This window comes from Sarcophilus harrisii, chromosome 5, assembly GCF_902635505.1.
Source record: "Sarcophilus harrisii chromosome 5, mSarHar1.11, whole genome shotgun sequence".
Classification (NCBI taxonomy): Eukaryota; Metazoa; Chordata; class Mammalia; order Dasyuromorphia; family Dasyuridae; genus Sarcophilus; species Sarcophilus harrisii.
The window spans coordinates 151,793,161-151,820,610 of NC_045430.1; the positions used below are offsets into that span (position 1 = coordinate 151,793,161).

The 27,450-nt window shown below is 34.1% G+C and overlaps 1 protein-coding gene across 1 annotated transcript in view; it reads right to left on the reverse strand.

The window, feature by feature from the left end:
- Positions 1-5,516: 5,516 nt before the first annotated feature.
- The window catches only part of SLC26A3 (solute carrier family 26 member 3), a 31,828-nt gene continuing 9,894 nt past the window's right edge, over positions 5,517-27,450 (reverse strand). The window contains exons 10-19 of the mRNA XM_031938763.1: positions 27,346-27,423; positions 24,293-24,388; positions 17,099-17,205; positions 14,144-14,213; positions 13,950-14,042; positions 12,107-12,202; positions 11,042-11,275; positions 8,009-8,063; positions 5,770-5,912; positions 5,517-5,625 (exon numbers count right to left, since the gene is read on the reverse strand). Coding sequence (XP_031794623.1) covers positions 5,527-5,625; positions 5,770-5,912; positions 8,009-8,063; positions 11,042-11,275; positions 12,107-12,202; positions 13,950-14,042; positions 14,144-14,213; positions 17,099-17,205; positions 24,293-24,388; positions 27,346-27,423 — 1,071 coding nt within the window. The 3' untranslated portion in view covers positions 5,517-5,526. The remainder of the gene's footprint in view (positions 5,626-5,769; positions 5,913-8,008; positions 8,064-11,041; positions 11,276-12,106; positions 12,203-13,949; positions 14,043-14,143; positions 14,214-17,098; positions 17,206-24,292; positions 24,389-27,345; positions 27,424-27,450) is intronic.

The following is a 27,450-nucleotide window of genomic DNA, read 5'->3' on the forward strand; positions in this document are numbered from 1 at the left end:
CATTGTTTTGAAGAGAATTTTGAATGCCTCTACATTCAACATACATTGGATTAAAATCCATTCAACACATAAAGATACATAGCATAGGTTCTATGATTTTCATTTTCAGTTCCAAATTTTCTCCTGACCTAACCTCCAACCAAGTGAGAAGGGAAGAAACACAAAACCGATTACAAAGATGAAGTCACACAAAGCAAATTTCTGCATCAGCCATGTTTTAAAAAGGCAAGAAAAGGAAATTGCTTCCATCTGCACTCAGTCCATCAGTTCTCTGGTGAAAAATGCTGTCCACCACCAGGTGGAGAATTGATGGGTTCTATAATATCCCTTGATATTCATTCTATTGTCTATTCATAACTTTCACTTTTAAGGTTTTCTTTTATACATATTTCTTTCTCTTCCTTTTTTTTTTTTTTTTTAAACAGCCAATCATCTCTGCTTAATTTCTAGATATTATTTTGAACATTATTATTAGGGATGTTTAGTGGCCTTTGATCTCCACGTTCTTTATTTCTGGAGCTGAGATTAGCAAATAGTGTTCAGTATCATAAGAATCTGGCCCATACTGATTCAGTTCTTTATGCATAGCTCTTTCTCTGTTGCTATTCTATCTTGGATCAGGGCTGCTTTTAAACTGTTGAGATGTTATTACTTGGATTGACACATGCATGATAAATGCTAAAATTAGATGAAAAATCTAATGATTACTGGGCTTTCCAGGAAATGGCTGGTTGTAATAATGTGTCATCATTTAGTCTCAACTCATGGTCTTTATTTTTTATAATCACAGGTCCTTTCTCAAATGCTCTTGACTCTTCAATATAATCAGCACTACTTGGTAGATAGGCTGGATTCAAATTTTGCCTTAACTAGTTATGGCATCCCAGAGAAGTTATTCCCTCTCAGTCTCTTAGTCATCTGTAAAAATAAGATTGCACTAGATGGCTTCTAATGATAATTAAAATATTAACATTTATATAGCATCTTAAGGTTTACAAAACATTTTCTAGAGTATAACAAAGGTTTGTAAAACATTCTTGACAATTCTGGGAGGTAGCTGTTATCACCATTTAAGAGTTGAGGGAGCTGAGAAATTTAAGTGATTTGCTCAAGGTGAAACAGTCAGCTTGGATTTGAACTTGGGTCATCTGTAATCTAGGTCCAGTGCTCTATCTACTGCATCATTAATGCAAAGAAAGTATGTTGAAGTCCCAGTACTACCTAAGGACTTTAGGCAAATCCCACTCTTTTGGGGATATTATTTTATGCATAAAATGAAGCTATTGGAATAATTTGCCTCCAAGTTTTTGGTTTATCATCCTGAGTATTTAAGCTTTTTTCTTTCCTTCAACTTTGTTTCCACCTTTATTTCTTACTTGTAACATCTCTTATTCTCTCCCACATGGAGTTTTTAAAAATTGCATCAATAAATTCTAGTATTTCTATGAGACAAATGAATACAATAGCCATAGGTCTATGAAGTTATCTAAATTTGGCATCTTCCCCAATGTTAACCGATTTTCTGCATGTGATGGGGGTTAGTGACAGTGGCTCACATTTCTATAGTGCTTTAAAGTTTATAATATGATTTTCTTATGCCATTATAATATGCTAAAGGTAAGGCATTATTTCTACTCCACACATCGAGAATTCAAGGCAGATGAAGTGACTAACTTATGGTGATACCACAAGTCAGTACCTATACAAATGACCAGCCCAAGTCATTTGACTACAAAACCCAGTAGTTTCCCCCACTAAATTGTATTGCCTTTTAATATTTGGTCCATTAAATGGGAAAAAAAAATTATTCTGCTGTTTCTTAGTACCAAAAGCAACTACTAATCAGGTACCACTAACGGGCAGACCAATACAGTGGCAGCACCCCCTGCTTCCAAACAGCCCTTAGAGCCATCCTCAGGGAAGGCAATTCTAGTGCAGATGGGGACCAGCTATCCCCACCAACTGCTGTCCCACCCCCTTCCCAAGGCAAACCAACCTAACTGAAGTAGCAAAACCTCTGGGGGAGGAGAGAGGAAGCAGCAGGTGCCCAACAAATCAAACTGTCACCTCCGCCTTGGAGGCAGCAGGACTCTGAACTCAAGAATGCTTCAAAATTATCACCTGCTCTGCCGCTGTACCCTAGGGACTATGGGCTCTTTTCCATTTGTCTTGCATCTAAAACCTCCCATGTGTGTTTCTCCCTCATTTAAATGTGAGCTCTTTGAGAGCTGATCCTCTTTACTTTTCTCTTTGTATATTCCTAGTGCTTAATACAGTGCTTTGTACACAATAAGCACTTAATGCTTTTCATTCAATCATTCATTCCTAGTTTTAGAGAACAGGGAAAATGGTAATCTCTGAGGGTGAACCTAGGAAAACAATTCTTATCAGGTCAAGTGGATTTAAAAAGTGACAAGGGGAACTAAAATTCACGTTCCATGTAATTTTGGTTTGCAGAATTAGTGCTGATGCCTTGTAGCTGCACTGATTACTTGATTTCCCTAGAGATGGTGGTTCCCAGGATAACTGGATGACAGCTTTCTTTTGTAAATCTGTCACCCTCCATCAATTTAAAAGACATGTTAATTCATTCTTCCTTTGAAAATCTCTTTAAAGAATTCTGATCATTTATTATTTTTAATTTCTAAGTAACATCTCCAGTTGAATTACCCATTTCCTTTTTATTTCTCTTTAAATTAAAATTTTAAGTTTTTTAGCCCTTTTTAGTAACTAAATTAATTAAAAATTGGGAACAAAAATTAGGAATGTGTATCTAAATGATTGAGAATTACTTGAGAAAAAAATACCTTTGTGATTTTATTACTGCTGTATTTACTATAGAAAGAAGACCAAATAAGCTTAAATAGCAGCAATAACATTGGATTTAGAATATAAGTGGCCTTCATCATTTATTGCCTTTGTGGCTGTGGGTAAATTATTTCACCCACCTTGTATTTCCTCATTTGTAAGATGAGAGGTTTGGACTAAGCAGACCTAAGTCACCCAGGTCTTTAACTGCTTCTGGTCAGTAACTTTTAATTTTGTGAAAAGTGTGCCTACATCTCAGTTGCAGAATGAACTCCAGGGTTAATAGATCAATGTCTTCTAGGAATTTTTCAGAAGTTTTTTTCTCATGAAATCTTTTTTGAAAAAAAAATTACAGTTAAAGGAACTTTGGAGATAGGCCACAAAAGGGTTTTTTTTTTTTTTTTTTTTTTTTTTTAAGAATTTAAAGGTATTCATCATAGCAAACAAACCAAGCTGAAAGGACGACTTTAAAAAGCAAAGCTATATTTTAAGATTTAGGTTTATAAATTATAGAATTCAAAGCAGTTGTGTAAATGTATTATTATAAAGTTGTATAAATTACAGGATCCAAAGCAGTTGTGTAAATTGTAAAAACCCTTACAAGGCAGTGACTTGGATTAGAATCCAATCAGCACTATATAAATACAAATATATATGTACATAATTATTTCCTTTTTTGTCAGATAAATCTATAATATAAAAAATTAAGAGTATATCATTCTATGATAGACATGTGAAAAATATACTGTTAGAACAATCTTGTTCCAAACATTGAAACAATTCCATGTAGTAAAAATATCCTTCATACAGTGTATGAACTTATTGTGATTTTCTGGATATAAAGTTGTTCTTCTATACTGTACAGTCTGCTAAAGATCTCCCTGAATTTTAATTATAATTTTGTTTCCACGGGTACCTGAAAGAAAGAAAAGCTTATTTTAATATAAAACATGTTGAATTTGAATAGTTTTCACTATTGAACATTGTACTTCTGTTTACAGCAGGGCTAGACATCCCAATTTCATCGGGATCATTAATAAATGTCTGCAACATTTTTTATTCTTTTTAAATGTCTAGGCCTAACCACATGCCTCTGTTTGTTAGTTGGTTAGCTGAGTCTTAATTAACTATATCTGTACCTAGGGCAATCCAACTTGAGGGAAAAGTCAAAAATTCTAAGGGAGATATTTACAGGAGGAGACAGTCCATTCCCAGGTAGTGTAGCCCTTCCCTCTCTTGGGGTTGAAGAGGAAGGTGTGTTCTATGGCAATAAATCTGGGTATAGTAATGCCACATGCCACTGGAAGACTTGATGATCACTGTGAATGGAAAGCAAGTATGTCCCCTCCTTGGTGTTCTGGGATGAAGCACTGTTTATGCTCGTTCTGGCAATGTTGGTTGTATCTGTTATTTATATTTATCAAAAGATTTGTAATCAATACAATATGTAATGATTTTTTTCTCTTTAACTCTGCTTTTGAAGCATATCACATAAAACCCTTCTAAGTTTCCACCTGTAATGTGCAACTTTTCTTTTTAAATGATTGAAGTTTTCATTTATCTTGAACATATCTCTTTGAGAAAGCCTGGGAGGGTGGTTGGGCTAATATTTTGATTCCTTTTTCAAAAGTGGGGAGGTTGCTTTGAATATTTGTAGTAAGACCTCAGAGTTTCTGAAGCCTTGTTGAGTGTTCAATCTCCTGGAATTCTGAAGCCTTAGACGTTTCAGATGAACCTCATCCCCATTTAAATTTGGTGATAATTCAGAAGCCAGCCACCATGGGGAGCAATTTCAAGTTCTTCCTTAATTTCAGTTTCATAAGACCTATTTACTAAACCTGCTGACTTAAAGAAAATCTTAAAATTTATTGCTATTGATTTTTTTGTCTTCATTTTGGAATATGGTTTCTCCTTCTACTCCTGCCTAGTGAACTATCCCTTGCAAAGTGAAAAATAAAAAAGAAGCGGAAAAACCATTTCAGCAAAACTAAATATCAAATGAGTCTGATGGTATATAAAATGTTCCACACTCATACATAGTCCTGCCTAAACTTCTTAATAATCTTAGTTCTCCACATACTCTACAAAGTTCCATTTTCTTTTTGAACTCTGCAATAGAGCAGGTGATCTGCGTTTAAGTTCAAGCTCCATCTTTAATTGGAGCTCCAATTCTTCAGTTTCCTTATCTTGAGAATGGAGATAGTAATACCTACCTTATTTCTTAGGAATGTTATAAAACTACAGTGAGATAATACTTGGCAAGCCTTTTGAAAAATGATATATAAATGATACAGATTATAATATGAAATTCAGTGACATTACTTTCAATTTGCTTTGGAATGAATTGGTTTTAGTGTTCACAATAGCTCCCTGTAGATTGTATGTTAAAAATTTACACATATCATTTTGTCCTCACAGTAACCCTGTGAGTTAGTATTGTCATTTAACAGATGAAGAAACAGAGGTACAGAAAAATTAAATGACTTGCTTAGAGTCACACAGCGAAATTTGACTTTGAGCCAGAGTTTTATCTCCGAGCTTCCTGATTAAGAGTTCCGTGACCCATCCCCTCTGCAACATTGCCTTCTCATGTTTTAAGAGTGAAGCACAAATCCAAAGGACTTGTTTTTTGTTTTCTTTAGTGCATTTCTGCTTCTGAATTCCTGAAGTTTGTAGTAAAAGATAATCCATCCTCCCTAAAACTACTTCATGTGGGAATTATCGGTCAATTCTTTGGCAGATGAACCTTACCTGGCAGTCCCTATTGCATAGTCCTCCATTTGTGTTTATAGTAAAATCAACTTTCATTTCTTTCTCCTGAGATAAAAAGAAGTTCTAGGTTATAAGACACGCACGCATTTCCCCTTATTTTAAAATACATAATTTTAAAAATGGTCAAATTTAATTCCTGGATACTATTGCAACCTTTTAAATAAAAATTGTTAGGGACTGTTAACCTACCTGACTGTGGTTGAACTTGGAAATAATGTCGTTCTTTTTCATCCAAATATGCAAAATGGCATCATGAATTGTCAGGAAAAATATTGAACTCTGGACTTCATGGTCAAAAAAGGCACACCGTTCAAGTTTTTCTACAAAATCATCTGAACAAACAAAATGAAAATGTATAAGAAAAACAAGAGTTTGAATGCAAAGTCTTTTTATTAAGATGGCTTTAGATGTAGACACTGTTTGAAAATATCTCTTGTCATTGATGTCAGCTGAAGTTTTGGGGCCTTGCTAATGTTTTGCAATACATTATCTATTATCTATTGTTGTTGTGGCAATTGGGACTTGCCTAGAGTCACGCAGCTAGAAAGTGTTAAGTGTCTGAGGCCAGATTATTATCTAAAGTTTTATGGCTTACAAAGTACTTTTCTCGCATTCACCTTGTGTTGTATTATTATTGCCATTTTACAAATTAGGAAAACAGCATTTGATAGCTGAGGATAAATGATTTACCCACAATATTATCACTGATAAATGTCACAGCAGACTCCAGACTCCTTTCCAGAATTCCTATCCCAAAGTCCAAAATGCTTTCCCATTTCACCACATAGCTAGCCAGACTCCAAACTGGTAGTCTACTATTACAATAGCTGCTTTCATGGGCATATTTGTTAAATCCTCTTATTCATATGACAGTAAGGATGAAGTTATGAGAAGAGTTTTAATTTCATAACTGAAATAAGTTATTTTGTGAAGCAGATGCTACTTGAATGGTTTTAATACTGAATTTTGCTTTTGGCTTGTATTTTTGGTTTAGTTGAAAGAGCAAAACACATTCTACTTGTTTGACACTACAGTAGGATTCTTTGCTGCCTCCCTACTTTTATCATTTGTAGCTGCAACAATCTCATTTGGTTACCTTATTGCCCCATTTCTTCCAAGGCTGGAGTAAATTAGGAGCCAAATCCATTGTTTGGCATTTTGACTCCTTGTCTTTGGAGGGGGTTTGTTTTTGTAAGCATGGTAATTGCATGCCCTGATCAATTAGTAGCATATGGAATGGGATTACTAATTACAATGAAAACTTTAGCATTATGGTGAGAGGTTGCATTCCCCTTAAGACTTCTGTCAGACTTGACTAAGGGCAAAGAGTGTTGTTTTTGCATGTTAGTCTGTTTTATCTTCTAAATTAGGACTCGAACTAGAAAACTGTACCTAGGGACTTACTAGACACAATTAAGATATTCATTGATTTATTTAATAGGCATTTATTGAGTACCTGTTGTATGCAGAGCAGTATGTTAGCCAGGGAACATGGAAAATTTAAAGAAAATTAATTTCCCTGTCCTCAAGAAATTTATAATTGAGTAGTAAGAGTGATAACAGGATTGAATCAGAAGCCAGCACACTTTGGGGCAAATATTATCTTTGTCCTTTCAAAAGAAGGGATACATTCTACTCTTGGGAAGGGACAGTGCCAGTGATAATGCTCACCTCAAAGAACCAGGCCCACCAGCTCTGAGGTTTATGAGTATTATAATGATATTTTACAAGAGTTATTGTCTTTGCCTTTTCCCAGTAGAAAACATCTTTGATATTAGAGTTGAGAATTTGAGGTCATAGCAACCCAAAGGAAAAATTCATAGGAGCAAGACCTGCTTTTGCAAATAGGGAATGTCTGAAATCTGTGTACTTAATTAGATAATAAACCATTATAAATTTTATATTCATGTTCTTAAGAATAGCCATACAGCCTTGAAGTCAGGAGGACCTGAGTTCAAATGTGACCTCAGACACTTAACACTTCCTAGCTGTGTGACCTTGGGCAAGTCCCAATTGCCACAACAACAGCAACAACAACAGCAACAGCAACAGCAACAGCAACAGCAACAAAAAGAATAGCCTCTGATTTCTGTTCACATAGTAGGCTTGCTTTAAAATACTAAATAATGATTTTAAAAAATGACAAAAAATGATTATTTTAAAGAATTTCAACTTTCACATCTGTTGTTATTTATGAACCTTTTCATTATTCTCTATGGTCCTTTGAAATTCTTTTTTTTTTTTAAGTTATGCTGTTTTTTTTTTAAAGCATAGGATAAAATTTCCTTAATGATTTTGTAGGATCAGCTATTATATAGGCCCTTCTGGTTTTCCTCCCATGAGAATGGCACATATTTCTTTTGAATTGTGTTCAGAATAGGCAGTACAAACAATTAGATGAAGATTGAAAAAAAGAAAGACAACTTACCATCAGTCCCAACAATATACACATCCACATTGATCCTGAGAAATTCTTGCAAAATCTGTGAAACAGAGAATAATTTGATGTCAGAGACAAAGAGAACAATGGTGATTCTACCTTTTGGGAGATATACTGCTAGAAGAAATTTTGCATAGTGAATGTAGCTAAATTAGTAGGTAATAGCCAGGGGATAAATTTTCAGGCTAGGGAGAGGGAAAATGGCTAATGGGAAAAAAGTGTTTCTGTTTAATTATAAGAAACTAAAAATAGTGTCTAGTTTGTAGGCATAGGATATGGAAAAATTTCAAATTAATTTTCTTTTTTAAATAATTTTTTTAAAAAATAGGCAGCTCATGAAAGATTTGCATATTAATTAAAAACAAGTAGAGACCTACAAAAAAAATTCGGTAGCTTATGAAATTTTCACCATCCCTGTCCATGAAATTTGATTAGTACTATCAAATGTAATTATTTCTGTTCTCAATGTCATTTTCCTCAAGTCTAAAATGAGAAGTTGTTGGAATGACAGGATGGCCTCTGAGATCCCTAAATTTGATTCAACAGTTCTAGTTGCATTTAACACATTTTTGTAAACCTCCAAGTATTACATAAATATCAACTGTAATCACTACTCTAATCTTAAACATTTTTATATCTTCTAACTTCTTTCATCCTTAGGCTGAGAGGTCTTACCAACAACTGCAATAAAATATACATCCAGCCATGACTAGGGCTAAATTGGATTCTCTCCAAAATGTTTTTTTTCCTTTCTCTGGTCATGCATCATTCATTGCATTATTATCATTAACAGAATGACAAACCTCTTGGTATAGAGTACCATTCTCTAGATGTGAGAAATATTAAAAATATAAACATGGCCTAAGGATAAGCCCAAACAAACATTAACCTTATGTGTAAGGTAAAATTGAATGAATCCAAATCTATTGATACTCTATATAAGTCTGACTCATAAACAAGATGGGTTGAAACCTCACAAAAAAGAAGAATTTGTAACATTTTCTTTGATCCTAGATATATTTTAAGCTATCTGTGTTGCCTCTTTAGTGCTAAGAAACACTTAAAGGAAAATATATCTCAGAATCTGAGATGAGTCCCCACAATGCAGGCTCAAACAATACAAACGACAGACCAAAAAAAGCCACATTTTCACAGAGCCTCACCAAGCCTCCTCTACTTGCAGTAGCACTTAGTACAGTAGGAATGACTAGGATATTTTTTACCTGGGATCATGACAGTTAAAGGTTGGGAATTGGAGTTTGTTGATCTTTACCCTGGAGAGCTAAACAGTAGGGGAAGATGTGGAAGTCTCCTGAGATAATGGGCAAGAAGCAAGGATAGGAGTCTCTGGAGGATGGAGATACACATATTTATTTGACTTTTTAAAGGTTACCAGGTATCTATCCTTCAACAACTGGGGGAGGTTTAAGTATTATCACTTCATTTTAGAGATGAGGAGACTGAGGCCTAGAGAAAAAAGTTAATTGTCCAGTGTCATATTAAATGTTCCATTTTTGTCCTATGTTGGCCCTTACTGGGCAATTAGGTGGTATAGTGGATAGAGTGTTGAACTTGGAGTTAAAAAAAACTCATCTTTCTGTGTGCAAGTGGTCTCTGATACCTGTTTCCCTTCATTTCCTCATTTGTGAAATGAGCTGGAGAAGGAAATGGCAAGCCCTTTCAGTATCTTTGCCAAGAAAACCCCAAATGGGATCACAAAGGGTTGGGCTCAACTGAAAAAAAAAACAACTGAAGTGGGTCATTTACTCAACTCCAATGTATTTGGCAACATTCCTTGTTAAGACCTTTACTTGGTTGACTCGTCCCTTTAAATTAAAGAGAAAACCACTAGACCTGTGATTTCAGTGAACTATAGGAAACTCCTTTGGGAAGAAACTTTATTCACTAATGCAAATTAGTAACTTCTCTCCAATTTCCAGAGAATTGAAAAGTTTAAGTGGTTTGCCAGGGTCACACAGCCAAGATAAATCATAGGCAAGACTTCCCAGGGCAATTCTATCTTTTTATTCCATTCTGCTTTTTTCAAAATTATGTTGTTCAGTAGTGTCCAACTCTTCATGATCCTATTTGTTTTTGTTTTTTTGTTTTTGGCAAAAACTGGAATGGTTTGCCATTTTCTTCTTCAGCTCATTTCACAGATTAGAAAACTGAAACAAATTAGCTGTTCAGTCAGTGTGTGAGGTAGATATGAACTCAGGACTCAATATGAATTCAGTCTTCCTGATCCTAGTCCCAGCACCACCTAGCTAGCCATTCTCAAAATCATATACACTCAAAAGAAAGCTACTCTAGAGGAGAGAGAGGAATCATTTGTTCATTTGCCAAATGTTCTCATCCTATGATGTTTCTCTTTTTAAAATCAATAAAAACAATTTTGGATCACCCTGGCAACAAAGTTTATATCTATATCTATGACTTAGCTTTATTATATATTAAAAACATATTTGTGTATACACACGCAGAGAGTCAGTTCTGCTATTTTATTCAATGAAATCCATACATTAGGGACATTTTGAGCATAAATCAAATTTCAAGTTTGCTTCTGTTTTATTTCTTTGAAGAGTAAGAGAATGTAGAAAATGGCATCACTTCACAATAACTTGCAAACTACAACTTTGTGATATTCACTTCCACAAACAATATTCAAGTCTTTATCAAGGTAAAGTGCCATATTTATAGTGTGTCTTCTGTTTTAGTAGGAGCTGTATGGGCAAAGAAGGGCTGAGATTCCCCTACCTCCTTTCATCCTTCTGCCATGACCTTGTGCAGCTTGGGATATATAGGTCTAGCTGTAGTCTTAGCCACAATCTATTGTGGTATTTATATGTTTCTTCAACATTTAACATACAAAAAACTAGTGTTGTTATTCAAACCCTGTGTTCCCCATAAATTTTGTGGGTTTTTTATGGTGTAATTTTTTAATGTTTTTTTTTGGGGGGAGAATATATATATCCCAAATAGGTAAATTGGAAAGAAGAAGAAAGAAAGACTTAAAATTACCGATTTAAGGCCCCTCATTGAAGAAATATCAACAAATGATACAGCTGAAAAGTCAAGAATGAGACTGTGGATGTTGATTTTGGGAACTTCGATGTTGAGAGGAAGGTCTGAGTTCCAATCTATCTGAAAGGGTAGATCTGTAGTCTGGATAGGCTGATCCAATTCTTCTATGTGATTGTTATCTAGCTCATCATCAGAGTCTTTGAAGCCATCAGCAGTATATATAAATCCTTTCTGCAGGGTGAAAAGGCAAAATAAACAATATATACATACATATGTACATACAATCACTTGCTCTGTTTTTCTCATCCGGGATCAAGAAAAAAAAATTAGGCTAATAGTAGTTTGCCAGTCAACAAGCACATATTAAATGCCAAATGCTGGATTAGGAACAATGCCATCAAAGACAAAAATGAAACAGTCCTTACCCTTAAGAAGCTTATGGTCTTGAGGAAGGAGATAACATACATATATGGGTACCAACAAATTATGTGCAAAATAATTTGGAAGAGCCAAGATGAGCAACTGGGAGGAACTGAGAAAAGCTGTATGTAGACTGGTACTCAAGCTGAATTTTGAAGAATGGTAGGGATTGTAAGAGAATGAGATAAAGAAGGAGGGCATAGATATTTGAGGGGAAAGAAAGGAAATATGTGCTGGTCTTGAAATTAGGAGGTTCTTGTTCAGTTATGTCTGACTGTCTGTGACCCTTTTTAGGATTTTCTTACAAAGATGGTGGAGTGCTTTGCCATTTCCTTTTCCAGCTTATTTGAGGATGAGGAGATAAAGGGAAACAGAGTTAAATAATTTGCCCAGGATCACACAGTTAATAGTGTTCTGAGGCCTTATTTAAACTCTTAAAGATGGGTCTTCCTGATTCCATATCCAGTACTTTATTCATTGTCCACTTAGCTGCCGGATATTAAGAAGATTGAAGTTCAAATCTTGCCATTGATATCAGCTTGGGAATATGCAGGTTAGTGGGGCTAAAATCTTGAAACATATCCACTAAACTTTCAGCTAAAACATACAACTCTACATATCACATATGACAAAGGAACTTACAGGTGTTATTTGCAATTGTCCCTTCTTCTCCAACTTTTTGATTTTCTTCAGGGCTTTATTACGCTTTCGCAAAATTCTAGCTGGATTAAAACCGACCTGAAAAATAGATTATTGGATTACATACCTGCCAACATATATTGTGTTCCTCATGTTAGCCATTTATAAATACTTTCATTTCAGTTGGGTTGAAGGATAAGGACAGGTAATAAGGACAGTGCCAAATTATATATATTTTTAAATGGTTCTTAAGAAGACTGAATACTATACTGGAACAAAGCAATAGTTTATTCAGCTTGGTATTCTGGAACAGTAACCTGACATTTTAGTAATCTGTGCCCTCTGTCTATAAATTTATCTAATCCTCTCTTGCACCTATTTATTGTAATAGTCTGTGGAACTATCAAAATGCTGATTTCCATATATTTCATCTGTAAAATGAGGGAGTTGTACAAGATAATTTACAAGATTTCTTCTAGCTTCAAATGCCACAATCCTACTTAAATTAAATAGTACTTTCATTCATCCTAAACAGATTGCCTTTAGACTAAAAGGGCTGCTGCTTAACCCTGGTAATTTTAAATTCATTACCAGAAGGTAGATGACTAGGTGTGGAGGGCTGGACATTATAACTAGGTAGTACATTATTTTGACCATAGCAATTCACTAAATTGTCTACTAAGATACAAAGGGATTGGGGCTTTCATTGGGGTGGGGGAAGAAAAAAAGAACAAATTACTTATCAATGAAATGTTGATTTATTACTTTAGGTTTCTTGTTTCTTATATGGTTATATTATAATATGTGTATATAAGCTATATACATAATATAGATATATTATAGACATGTGTATAGATATACACATGTACATATATATATATGCATATGTGTGAATATGTATATAAGTGTTTATAACTATAGCCTCATCTGAATCGACAAAACCAGCATATTCAGGTAACTTTTCTCAGTGTTATAGTCATAAACATCTATCTTCATTGACCCTCTGACTTCTTCTCCCTCTCAATACTTAAATTGAGATATAAGGATAGATGATCCTTATGTTTGCTTCCTTGGGGGAAGGCCAATGGGAATGTTTCCCCTGGTATGTTGATACACCTGATTCATATTCTATGGCTATAGTGTTTAGTTTTAGATGGAATCTAAGAAGGTTCCTCACAGAAGGGACCTTAAAGTTCATCATGATTAGATCAGAACTCGGCAAGATTAGCCTGTGCTGCCTAGTGTCCACTATTCTTCATCTGTGACTATAAAACAAAATGATGGTGATGGTGGGAGATTCCTAGAGTTATCACTGTACTTCCTTTCACTTCTCAAATTTGAGTCTCACCTGTTCTATCTTCAGTCCTATACCCTTCACATTACAATCACTTAATATATATTGTCATTAAGACTAGTAGCAGGGCTGTATTCTAATATGCAATACCTCTTTGTTGTTTTGGGATCACTTACTTTTGGAATTTGCTTGGATTCCACAAGGAATTGGCTAGGGAGATGGCAACAAAATTCAGAATGACAAAACCATACATAACACTGTTTGTTATAGAACAGCATAAGATAGTTCCATCATGAACCCCATCCAAAAGCCTTTCCCCCCGCCTGAAGAACCAAAAGGATCTTTTAATAAGGTATTCTTGCTTAAGAAGCAGTCTCACAACATGGACCTTGGGGACAATGATGTAGCAAAGGTCCAAAATGTTAGAATATACTGTGTCTGTATTGGAATCTATCACTCATTTTGTTAAGGAGAAGAATGATTTTTTCTGGAATTTAGAAGAATAATGAGAGATATACATAAGGATGTTTTTAAAAATACACTAAAACTTACAGCATCAATAAGTTTTCTCTTGAAGAAACTAATATTTGCAAAATAGATAGGAGATGAACATTTGAAAATCTTTACTCCTTCTGGCTCATAAATCTAAATGAGAGAAACATGATGTTAGTTTCTGAATATAACTTGTAGGGAAAGAAGCACAAGTCAATATCAAAAATACATCAAGCAAAACCAAAATTTCTTACATCAGGGTAATCTTTTTTGTTCTTGTAGATGTTGCTTCTTCCAACATTGGCCAATGTGCTACATTTAGGGCTATAAAGAAATGAGCATAAAAAACAATATGACATATTAGATCTAGGTCTGTGGCATAAAATTTTAAATATTTTAATGCCTTATTACAAAAGGCCCTTTTTCTTATTATTTTTAAAAAAATTTTTATTTTCAAAACATATGCATGGATAATTTTTCAACATTGACCCTTGCATAGCCTTGTATTTCAGATTTTCCCCTCCTTCCCTCCACCCCCTCCCCTAGATGGCAAGCAATCCAATATATGTGATACATGTTAAAATATATATATTTTATATATATATTTTATATATATATTATAATATATATTATATATATATTATATATATATAATAATATATGTTAAATCTAATATGTATATAAACACATTTATACAATTCTCTTGTTGCAGAATAAAAATCAGATCAAAAAGGAAAGAAAATAAGTAAGAAAATAAAATGCAAGCATTTTTCTTCTTTAGAGAGATAACATAGTGTAGTAGAAAGAGTGCTACAGTCAGGTGGAACCAGGATTCAGCTTCTGATTCTGATCCTTCCCTATTTGATAAATCATTTCAATTCTCTAAGCCTCAGTTTCTTCAACTGTAATATAGAGAAAATGATACTTTTTGTACCTCTCTCATAGTTCTAGTTTTTTTTTTTTTATTATTCTCAAAGAGGACCAAAATGACAAAACTATGTTAGAGTCAAGTTAGTGTGTCTGACTGTGACTGATCAGACCAATACAACCTCGGAATGCTTTGCCACAATCAGGGGGCAAATAGTTTCTATGAACATTTGAGGTAGATACTCTAACTTTGTGCATCTCATATTTCTTTTGAGATAGTTCAATTTTGCTTTGCTCATAGAGCACAGCACCTTCTCTGATGAGGAGCAAATGAGATAATATATTGGCTCTGTATAAAATTTAGTTATTACTGTTATTTTGAGTTCTATCATGCTTAATGTAGTACTTTTTCTTAGCTTTAAATTGGGGTTGATAGCATTATGCTATAGTGGAAGGAACACAGGATTTGGTGGTCAGAAGATCTGGCTTCAGATCTTACCTCTTCTTCCTACCTTTGAGACCTTAGAATGTAAGTCGATGGACTCTCTAAGGTCCCTCCCAGTTATCATCCTATGGATCTTACGTGTTCTAAGAAGTCCAGCCTCCATACTCAAGATATCCTTCTTAGAACACGTAAGATCCATCAGATGAAGAAACTGAGGCAGACACAGTTAAGTGACTTGCTCAGGTCACACAGATTTCCATTTATTATTCCATTATTCCATTCAGCACCTATTATTCCATTTATTAGAAGCCTTCTATCTATAAATGTAAGCAGTTATTCCAGTTGTTACCTTGCAAATAAGAGGCATCCAATAAATATTTCATGAAGAAATTTTAGGCTTGTGAATATTTAAATGCAGATATATGTATCTATTATGGATATATCGCTTTTCTTTTTTTTCAGTGTTATTATTTTTTATTTTATTTTATTTTTTTGTTTTTTTATTATAGCTTTTTATTTACAAGATATATGCATAGGTAATTTTTCATCATTGACAGTTGCAAATCCTTTTGTTCCAACTTTTTCCCTCCTTCCCTCCACCCCTTTACCCCAGATGGCAGGTTGATCAATATATGTTAAATATATTAAAGTATAAGTTAAATACAATATATGTATACATGTCCAAACAGTTATTTTGCTGTACAAAAAGAGTTGCACTTTGAAATAGTGTACAATTAGCCTGTGAAGGAAATAAAAAATGCAGGTGGACAAATATAGAGGGATTGGGAATACTATGTAATGGTTCATAGTCATCTCTCAGAGTTCTTTCGCTGAATGTAGCTGGTTCAGTTCATTACTGCTCCATTGGAACTAATTTGGTTCATCTCATTGTTGAAGAGGGTCACATCCATCAGAATTGATCATCATATAGTATTGTTGTTGAAGTAGATATATCACTTTTCTATAACTTTAAATATGATGCTACCATACTCTGTAATAGAGCTGTAATGGTTCCTAAAGATTATTATTATATTATATAAAGAATATTGGGACTAGAAGGAAAGCCTTTCAGAAATCCTTTAATTCAACCATCTGGTTGTATGTAGAAATGATATAAATTCCAAGGAAAACAATTCTTTTCTTTGTTAAAATCTCTCCAGTATTAGGAGTCATAATCTAACCCTGTAATTTATTCTAATGTTCAACAAGCCTTAGAATATCCTATAAGGCAGTTATCTTTATGATAATTATTTATTTGGACCTATTAATGTATCTAAGAAAGGAGCTATTGGTGAAGAAATAGCAATCATTCTGAAATTTGTTTTCTTCTTTTTCTGAAATAATTGGGGTTAAGGGACTTGCCCAGGGACACACAGGTAGAAAATATTAAGTGTCTAAGTCTGGATTTGAACTCCGGTCCTCCTGACTTTAGGGCCAGTTCTCTCTACTGTGTCACATAGCTGCTCCAAATTATAGTCTTAACAAAGGACATTCAAAGGTTATATGATTTATCCAGAGTCATATAGTCAGTATGTTTCTGAAACAGAATTTGGACTCCAGGTCTTTCTGATTCAAAGGTTCACTCTCTTTCTACTTATCTTCAACCTATCACTGTTAAATAGGTTAGAAGTTTTATGATATGTTTGGAATAGTGGCAAAGTTCCAAGTAGACATAGAGTAGAGAGGCTAGGGCTACAAAGTCAAGCAATAGAGCTGCTTTTTGTGGATCATCTCCAGATAATCTGAGGGAAAAATGTAAAGGTCTATCTTATTTTTACAGATATTTCTGTCCATCAAACTCTACCTTCTTCCTCCATGAAAAATGACAAATCTATTCTGATTTAGGCTAGTCAAAGCCTGAAAGGATTCATGATCAGCATGCCAAATATTTACTCACAATTGAGTCCGGAAAACAATGGTGAGGAGCTGGAATGCAACACCAGCTGCTAATCCCAAACCAAGTCCCAGAATAATAGCAGCCAGGAAAGTAAAAATCCAAATTAACTGAAAAAAAGAATAACACACAAATCATGCATTAAAAGAGTGATAAATCTCCATCAGACAGTGTTAAGAAAGAGAACAAATGCAAAATTATTTCTCATTTTGTCAAGTCAACAAATACTAAACCATATGCTATTTTTAAAACTTTTGCTTTGTTTTAAGTTATAAGAATTTCATTGTTATGGAATTGTGAAATGACCCAACCATTTTGGAGAGTAATTTGGACCTATGTCCAAAGGGCTCTAAAACTGTATAACCTTGATCCAGCAATGTTACTACTGGGTTTGTTTCCCAAAGATCTTAAAAGAGGGAAAAGGACCCACATTTGTTTTTGTAGCAGCCCTTTTTACAGTGTCAAGGAACTGGAAATTGAGTGGCTATCAATCAACTGGGGAACTGCTCAATATGAATGTAATGGAATATTATTATTCTATGAGAAATGATGTGAAGGCTGATTTCAGAAAAGCCTGGAGAAACTTACACGAACTGATGCTGAGTGAAGTGAGCAGAACCAAGAACACATTGTACACAATAACAAGAAGATTATGGGATGATCAACTGTGAGGGACTTGGCAGTTCTCAACAATGAGGGGGTTTCCAGGGCAATTCCAATAGACTTGGAATGGAAAATGCCATATATATTCAGAGAAAGAACTATTGAAGCATAGTAATTTCACTTTTTGTTTGTTTCTTCTGTTTTTTTTCCACTCTTTTGGTCTGATTTTTCTTGTACAACATGACAGACATGGAAATATATTTAAAAGAATTGGACATATTTGACCCATATCAGATTGCTTATTGTCTTGGGGACTAAGTGAGGAAGGAAGAGAAAAAAATTTGGAATAGAAGATCTTACAAAGATGGAAGGTTGAAAGTTATCTTTAATTTATTTGGAAATAGAATACTATTGAAAAAATTATAAGTATTTATTTTCCCTCCCCATCTCCTTTGAAAAAGAGAAAAACAAAGCCTTGAAACAAACATTGCATAGTCAGGCAAAATAAATTAATCTATTGGCCTTCTGCAAATAATATGTGAGATGCACCATTTTTATACTACTTGTTCTAATAGGAAGGAAAAAGAATTTTTGCATAAAATATTCAATAAAGTAGGATTTTAATTATATATCTAAGGGTAATACAGAATCTCTTTATAGGAATTTAAACAAATTATCCCTATGATCAAAGGAAAACCTGAAGATATGAGTTAAAGAGATCCTTCTCATCTGATCCAATCCCCTCAAAGTTATAAGAAGGATGGGGCTGAAGTTTTTCAAGGGTGCTAAAATTTAGAGATCATTATTAATGCTTAAAGTAATTAAAATAGGAATTTTTCAGAGGGCACAGGTACTTCTTCCTGTTAGTACCCTAAGTAGTTCTTCCTTGATCTGTTTCCCTCTGGGTAGTGATCTTCCAATTTATAACCTCATAATTTATAGGACTCTCTGTCTATGGAGATTGTTCCTTTCCAATTCCATATTTGAAGCTGAATTTTATGCTGCTGGCCTTTGGTGCAAAAACTGCTGTTTTAGTTCTGAGGGTGGAGCCAAGATGATGGAGTAGAGAAAACATTCAGCTGACTTCTCCTAACATTCCCCCCCAAACAATCTTAAAATAACTCCCCAAGTTGAATTCTGGAGCGGCAGAGCCAACAAAAGATCAAAGTAAGCTCAAGATAACTTAGGAGGTCAGAGAACTCTATGACATTGGTGTTAGAGCTGGCCTGGAGCCCACATGGACAGAACACCAGGGGTGGGACTACGGGTAGCAACAGAAACAGCAGCAGTTTTAGGAGCTCTCAAGCCAGTGACAGTCAGGGGGCAAGCAACTGATTAGAAAAAGATTATAGGGGACTCCTGTGGTAGAACTAGACACAGGACCAGATGCTATTTTAGTAATCCATTGACTATATCCAGTTCTGAGTCATTGGTCAGGAGGAAGCAGGATCCCTGAGAACCTGTGTTACATCTGGAGCCATGAAATCAGGTGACCTGAGGAACAGTATTATTTTGGGTCCCAAAAGAACAGGAATCCAGTGGAACATCATTAATTTCAATCTCAAGGAATCAGGGGCCCTTCCTTAGCAAGGAACAGAATATGACCAGGAGAGCAGTGATCCCACTCTGCTTGGAAGCACTGAGTACTTTCAAACCCATAGAATAAGGAATGAAAACAGTAGCATGGAAAAAACCTAAAGATGAGACAATCTACACACCCTTCTTCCTCTAGACAGAATCTAACTTTAACATAAAGTTTTGAATCAAGAAATAGGTAAACAAGTAATCAACAATAACACTAACAAAAATACTGATTATAAATTACTATGATGACAAGACACAAATTCAGAAGATAATGAAGTCACAACAGCAACAAGGAAAACCTCAAAGAAAAATGTGAATTGGACACAAGTCCAATAAGAATTCCTGGATGGACTAAAAATAATTTAAAAAAGCAGATAGTAGTGGTAGAAGGTCAGATAATTAAATAAGGTAAAGAAAGGAGAACAGAGGAAGAAAATTATGAAAAGACAATTAACAGCTTGGTAAAAGAAGCACAAAATAATGAAGAAAATAAAACAGAATGTGACCAGAGTCACATAGCTAAGAAGTATCTGAGCCTACATTTGAATTCATGAAGATGACTCTTCCTGACTCCAGACCCAGCACTTTAACCACTGCACTGCCTAACTGACAGATTCATACTGCTAATTTAATCAGATCAGAAATAATTTCCTTCCAAGTATCAAGTTCGTATTCATAAATAATGGCCTGTAAAAGTGCTTGGCATATAAAAAATATTTAACAAATGCTTATTGACTGAGTTACTGAAAATGGCTTGCCTGATGTCACAAGAAGAATTCTTAATTTTGGAAGGGTATATGGTATAATCAAAGCCTTGCAAAGCCATTCTCATCATCTGCCTACTTTGTTCCCTTATCATTTCCACCATTAGTTGAAGGCAGCTGTTAAAAATATACAAATATAAATATTATTTGAGAAAGATAATAAAGTAAACCATTATTGGCCATTAAAATAGTAGCTAAAATTCCTTCCCAAGAAAAGAGAGAAACCTTAAGAATGGAAGTAATAGCAACAATTCTGTCATACAGAGCTGTAGGGTACGCAAAAACAATTAAGTACTAAACATTATTTTTCAGATTATTTTACAGATAGAGAAAAGGAGACATAGAGGATAAATTATGCCCCCTAACTAGCAGACATCCTCTTCTCTCTCCTTTCCTCCCCTCCCCTCTCCTGTCCTCTCCTTTCCTCTCCTCTCCTCCAAACAAAATTGGCCAAATGGAAAAAGAGGCACAAAAGCTCACTGATGAAAATAATTTCTAAAAAAATTTCAGCAACTGGAATTTGCCATACTAATGACTTTATGTTCCATCAAGAAACTACAACAACAAAAGTTTAAAAAAATAGAAGAACATGTAAAATATCTCATTGGAAAAACAATTAACTTGGAAAGTAGATCAAGGAGAGATAATTTAACAATTATTAGGCTACCTGAATGCTTTGATCAAAGAAAGAATCTAAGCACCATCTTTCAAGAAATTATCAAAGAAAACTGCCCTGTTAACTTAGAATCAGAGAGTAAAATAGAAATGGAAAGAATCAAAAGATCATGACCTGAAAGAAATCTCTGAAAACACTCAGGAATATTATAGATAAATTCTAGAGATCCAAAGTCAAAGAGAAAATATTTTAAGCAACCAAAAAGAAACTATTCAAATATGCTGGAGCCATAGTTGGGATACAACATTTAACAGCTATTACTTTAAAGAAGCAGAGGGTTTGGAATATGACATTCCAGAAGGCAAAAGAGCTGGGATTATAACTGAGAATAACCTACTCAGCAAAATTAAGTATAGTCCTTCAAGAGAAAATGGATATTTAATGAAATAAAAGACTTCAAGCATTCCTGATAAAAGAGCCAGTTGAAAAGAAAATTTGGTTTTCAAATATGAATCAAGAGAAGCATAGAAAGGTAAACAAAAAACAGAAATCATAAGGGATTCAATAAAGTTAAATTGCTTACATTCCTGTATGGGAAGTTGATTTGTGTAACTCCTAAGAACTTTAGCAAAGTTATATGATTGAAAACAACTCATATAAATCATCAGTACTTCCATATACTGCCAACAAAACTCAACTAGAAAAGATATAAAGAGAAATACCTTTTAAAATAACCATAGACAATATAAAATACTTGAGTCTACCTCCAAAGACAAATCCATAGACTATATGAATAAAATACTTTTCACACAAATAAAGACAGATCTAAACAAGTGATGAAATATATATCCATGGGTAGACCAAGTCAATATAATACAAGTGACAATTCTACCTAAATTCATTTATTTATTCAATCAAACTACCAAAATGTATTTTGTAGAATTAGAAAAAATAGTAACAAAATTCTTCTAGAAGAACAAAGAGTCAAGAATATCAAGGAAATTGGTGAGAAAAAAAAAACAGGAAGGAAAGCAGCCTAGCACTGCTAGATTTCAAACTATATTACTAACTAGTAATCATCAAAAGAATTTCATAGTGGTTAAGAAATAGAATAGTAGAATATATTAGTTCATAATATGCAGTAGTAAGTTATAATAATCTAGTGTTTGATAAATTCAAGAATCCAAGCTTTGGGGATAAGAACTCAATATTTGAAAAGAAAATTGTTAGGAAAACTGGAAAGAAGTTTGATAGAAATCATACATAGAGTAACATGTCACACCATATATGATGATGAGGTCAAAATGGATAAATAATTTAGATACAAGAGGTAATAATAATTATCACAGTCTATAACATATAAATAACTACATGACATTGTATATTTTGTAATATCAATCATACTAATATATAATATTCTTAATTATGATAATAAGTGATTTAAATATAAAGGGGCATAAATAAATTAGAGGAATATGGGAAAATACCTGTGAGATCTATGGATAAGGAAAGAGTATATCAACAAATAAGAGATAGCAAGGATCATGGAGAGTAAAATATATAATTTGATTATATGAAATACATTTTTTTCATAAACAAAAAGAATATAGTCAAAATTAGAAGAAAAACAAAAATGGGAAAAAATTTGCAGCAGGTTTCTTTCATAAAAGACTTCATTTCTCAAACATATAGAGAACTGAGACAAATTCATAAAAATAAGAGCCATTCTTCAGTAAATAAATGTTCAAAGGATATAAACAGGCAGTTTTTAGAAGAAAAAATCAAATTTATCAATAGGTACATGAAAAAATACGCTCTAAATCACTATTGATTTAGAGAAATGCAAATTAAAACAACTCTAAAATTCCACCTCCTGTTAGTTAGATTAACTAACATGACAGTAAAAGAAAATGACAAATATTATAAGTGATATGGAAAAACTGGCACACTGATGCACTGTGGGGGAGCTCGTGAACTAGTCTATTCTGGAGAACAATTTGGTATGCCCAATAGGCTATAAAACTGTGCATACCATTTGACCCTGTAATATCACTACAAGGTCTGTACCCAAAAGAAATCAAACGAAAGGGAAAATGATTTATTTATACAAATATATACTTTTGGAAGCTCTTTTTGTATTATCAAAGAATGAGAAATTGAGGGGATGCTCATCATTTGGGAAATGGCTAAACAAATTGTGGTATATGATTGTGTTGGAATACTATTGTGGTATAAGAAATCATGAGCAGAATGGTTTCAGAAAAAAAAATGGAAAGACATAAACTTATGCAAAGTGAAATGAATAGACTAAGAAGAACATTATATGTAGTATCAATATTGTAAGGATGATCAATTATGAAGGACTTAGTTACTCTGAGATAATGATCTGACTATTCTAAAATACCTATAATGAAAAATGCTATCCACCTCCAGAGAGAGAACTGATAAACCTGTAATGAAGATTAAAACATAATTTTAAAAATTTTCATTATTTTTCTCTATTTTTTGGGAGTGTGTGTCTACTTTTGTAATATGACTAATATGGAAATGTTTTGCATAATTTTACATGTATAATCAATATAAATTGATTTCCCAAGGAGGGGGCAGAAGAGTGATAAGAGAAAAGGAGAAAATTTGGAACTCAAAATTTTAAAAAATGTATGTGAAAATTTTTTTACATATGATTGAGAAGTATTTAATGAAATAAATAAAAATATATTTTAAAATGGCTATTTCAAGTTCTGTAACCCACATGATATACATGACAAGTATTCAGCTAATATCTGAAACTTATTACTTCAAAAAATAACTCATTCTCCTTAAAAGGAAAAAATCCAACAACTCTAATTGCTACAAAGTTTTGTCTTATATTGACCTGAAATCTAACTGTAATTTCCATTCCATGGATCTATTTGTTTGTCCTTCATTCATGAAGATAACCAATGCCTTCAGAAAGGTGATGTCTTCATTTGCAAATGAATTAGATTTAAATGAGGCAGAGCTGTGCAGAGTCATTAACCTAACTCTCTCCTCCAGGGTTATCTGGGTCCAGGGGCAAGACATCAGAACAACTAGAGATGACCCCAGATGCAGTGGAAGACCTTGGTATTTTTAAGCTAAGATCCTTCTCAGGTTTCAGTTTATTTGAGGCAACACCCTCATGGTTTAAGGCTAAGTAAGAAATGAGGGAAAAGGTGACCTAGTTTGGAAAGACCCTCAAAATTACTATTGATACTATTTATCAAAATGCAAAGCAAGTTGGTCCTAGTATGCGCCTACAAAACTATAATATACAAAATAATTATAATCCCTGTTATAATTATAATCATTATAATCCTGGTTGAAAGAACCAGTCTTTCAAATATTTTTATTCAAATTTAATTCAAATATTATCATATATCGAATGATTTCATATAGTTGATTTCCTAATTGATATGATCTCTCCACCCCTAACTAAATACAAACCTCAGATGTATGAATATTTGTGACTTAAAGATAGCTAGCAAATTAATGTACTAAACCAATATCCCCTTTAAATTATAAATCCTGGCCTGCATTTTATATTCACCAACATAAAAGGCTACCATCATTTTATTTTATTTTTTAAATACAGAGTTATTTTCTACTCACACAGTCATATTTGTCCTTCTTCCATAATTTGTGCACTTCTGTAAATTGCATCAGCATCCCCTTTAAATTTCCGAGAGCTAAAGCTGCCAGTACAGACTGGTAAAAAGAAAAACAGGAGATAGAGTTTGTTGAGCAAATAAATTTTCAAGATGCAAAGGTGAAGGTTAATGATAAGACAGGGCTTTAAAGAGATGGAGAAAGCCTGTCACAGCTTTTCCAATATATATTGAGCCATCCTAGTCTTGAGACTTTGCCCTTCCCTGTACAGCAGCTCAATCTGTGCCACTCCTTGAGATTCCAGAGAGATTTCAATAAAAAATCTCAGCTCCTAATAGCCAATAAGTTGCTAATGAGCCCCACAGTTCTCTAAAGCAAGGTGGCCCACTACAATGATCCTGGTGGAGATACTCCTTCTTTTGAATTTCAAAATCTTTAGAAAGCAAACTAGCCATTCTAGAGCAGAGGATTGTTTGTGTAATTTAGCTGACTCAAATTTTGTTTCTTTAGCCTCTTAAGTTCTTAGAATAAAGAAGGTTTTGAAATTATTCCGTATATATTTTGTTTTTCTTTATCCTGATATGTATTGCTTCTTCCAGAACCACATAGATTCCTTTAGGTAGGAGAGATTACTTGCATTTTGGTCTTTATCTTCCTAGCACCATTCACTACTTCTAGTAGTGATTATTGACTTAAATTAAATTAATTACTTCCCAAGTCAAGGAAGCTATATGGCCCAATGGATATAGTTCTGGGACTAGAGTCAGGAAGATTCCTCTTCCTGAGTTCAAACCCAGCTTCAGACACTTATTAGCTGTGTGTGAGTCTGGGCAAGTCATTTAATTAATTTAATTAAGTCATTTACTAATCTGCAAAATGAGAAGGAAAAGGCAATACCTCCAATATCTTTGCCAAGAAAACCCCAAATTTGGTCTTAAGAGTTAGATATGACCAAAAAATGACTAAACAATAATATTTCTCAAATAAAAGGAAGAATAATTGAAGCCACTTAAATTTTTTTTGAAATAACTTATTCCTTGTTCTTTATATAAAATGTCCCAGTGTCATGAGTTAGAAAAAATAGATACTTTTGTTTTAGGTGGATTAAACATCAAAGAATCATAAGAACATTATTTCTAGAAGGGAATCTTCTACTTGCTCAGTAGAAGATGGAAGGGGAACTAAATGGGTTAAAATGGGTTAGGTTTTATTAATTTTTCTAAAGTTAATGTCAGCTAAATTGGTATTTTTGGGGGATTAATTGATCCTAGTTATACAGTTTACAGAAAAAGCAATAAGGCTTAGTATTTCTTTATGTGCTTATGTATGTACATATATGTAGGGATATATCTATGTTTGGGCTCTTTTGAGGTTTTCCTATTATTGTCTATATTATGCAGGGATTTAATTCTTTTAATTTTACAAGATGTATTTTAAGTCCAAATGTCACTTCCCTTGCTCTCCTTGTTGACCTTTTTAGAAGTCAATAAAAATAATAAGCATAGCATAAGGAGAGGATCGCCATATCCTCAGAGTAAAACTTACACAGCACCCTCATCTAAAACAGCCTAATTTATTGGGAATTTCTCTAGATTACACTGAGAAGACAGGAATCTTAGATTAAGTCCACATTTCAGCAAAAGTATAAAAAAAAGATGAAAAATTTAGTTATAAACCCATCCATATTCCCTGGTGTGTTTCATTTAAATCTTAAAGTGTTTTACAAGACAAGACTATCTTGTCTTATCCTCACAAGTCCAGAAATTATTTCCCCATTCCATAGAAGAGGAAACCAATGGCAGTTCCTTGATTTGCCCAGAGTTGAACATTCCTGAGTCAGGTCAACTGGATGACACAGTGGAAAAAGTGACAGCTTTAGACAAGCCTAAGTAAGTGTCTAAGGCTGGATTTGAATTAGGATCTTCCTTATTCTATCTAACACACTATCACGGCGTCATTTAGCTCCTAGCTGCCTGTGACAAAGCATTGTCATACCATGCTCTATGTACTAGTATTATAAATAGCTAACAATTTACTGGATGTCACATAGTATGCTATAAATCAGACATTTTCTATAATTTGCTATTATTTTTTTCTGATAGAAATTTGTTCCTTGGAATTGCTTCCTTTTATTTTGTCAGGGCTTAGTATTTACTTATATGCATCCTCGTTGTGGTTCTCTGGAGGAATATAGACTTCTTTGGAAAGGGAATTATTTTATTTATGTGTTTGTCTGACTTAGCACAGTCCTTGAATAGTAGGAATCTTTGATAAATATTGATTAAATTGAAGTGAGCTGGAGAAACTAGGGGAACATTATTGCTGTTGTTGGGTTGGTTCAGTTGGGGTTTTCTTGTTAAAGATACTGGAATGGTTTGCCATTTCCTTCTTCAGTTCATTTTACAGATGAGAGAACAGAGGCAAACAGGGGAAAGTGATTTACTCAAAGTCTTGCAGCTAGTAAGTTTTTGAGAAAAAATTTGCATTTGGGTCTTCCTGACCCAAGACCAAAGGTTTTATTCATTGTGCCATCTATCTGCCTTGGGAAACATAGCCCAGCAAAATGGGTAGAAGGGCATCCAGGTTTCAGGTCTGGGATGCCGGTTTGGGCAAGGGGTCAGCGATGCTCGCTGCTGTTCCTAGAATCTGTCAGTCTTGGAGTCAAATCAATCCCTGGGGAGCGGGAGGAGTGTCCGTGAGAGGCAGCGGTGTGGCTGGCAGCGCCATTCTCCAATGGAGGAACTGACTGCAGTAAGTCCTCAGTTCTGACTCAAACTCTGGTGCCAAGAGCGAGTCCTCCTCTCTCGACATGACATATTATACTTGAGCCTCACTGACATGATAAAGGAGGTGAGGTATTTGCATTCCTGACATTTATAAAAAGTTGCTGGGGAAAATGAAAAATGTGTCTGGTTAATCCAAACATTGGGATCTGTTAAGGCAAAAGAACTTTAACCTGCCTCCTCTTCTCCTCTGGTTCTTGAGTTGATGAAGCACTAGCTCATGAAGGGAAGAAGGAATCCCTTCTATTCCCAGAAAATGAGAGAAAGAATTACCTTTTGTAATGGCTGCAGAAGAAATCCAATAGCCAAAATGACTATCAAAACAATAATAGCTGATAGTAACCCGGCAATCTGGAAAAGTAGGAGACTCTCATCACA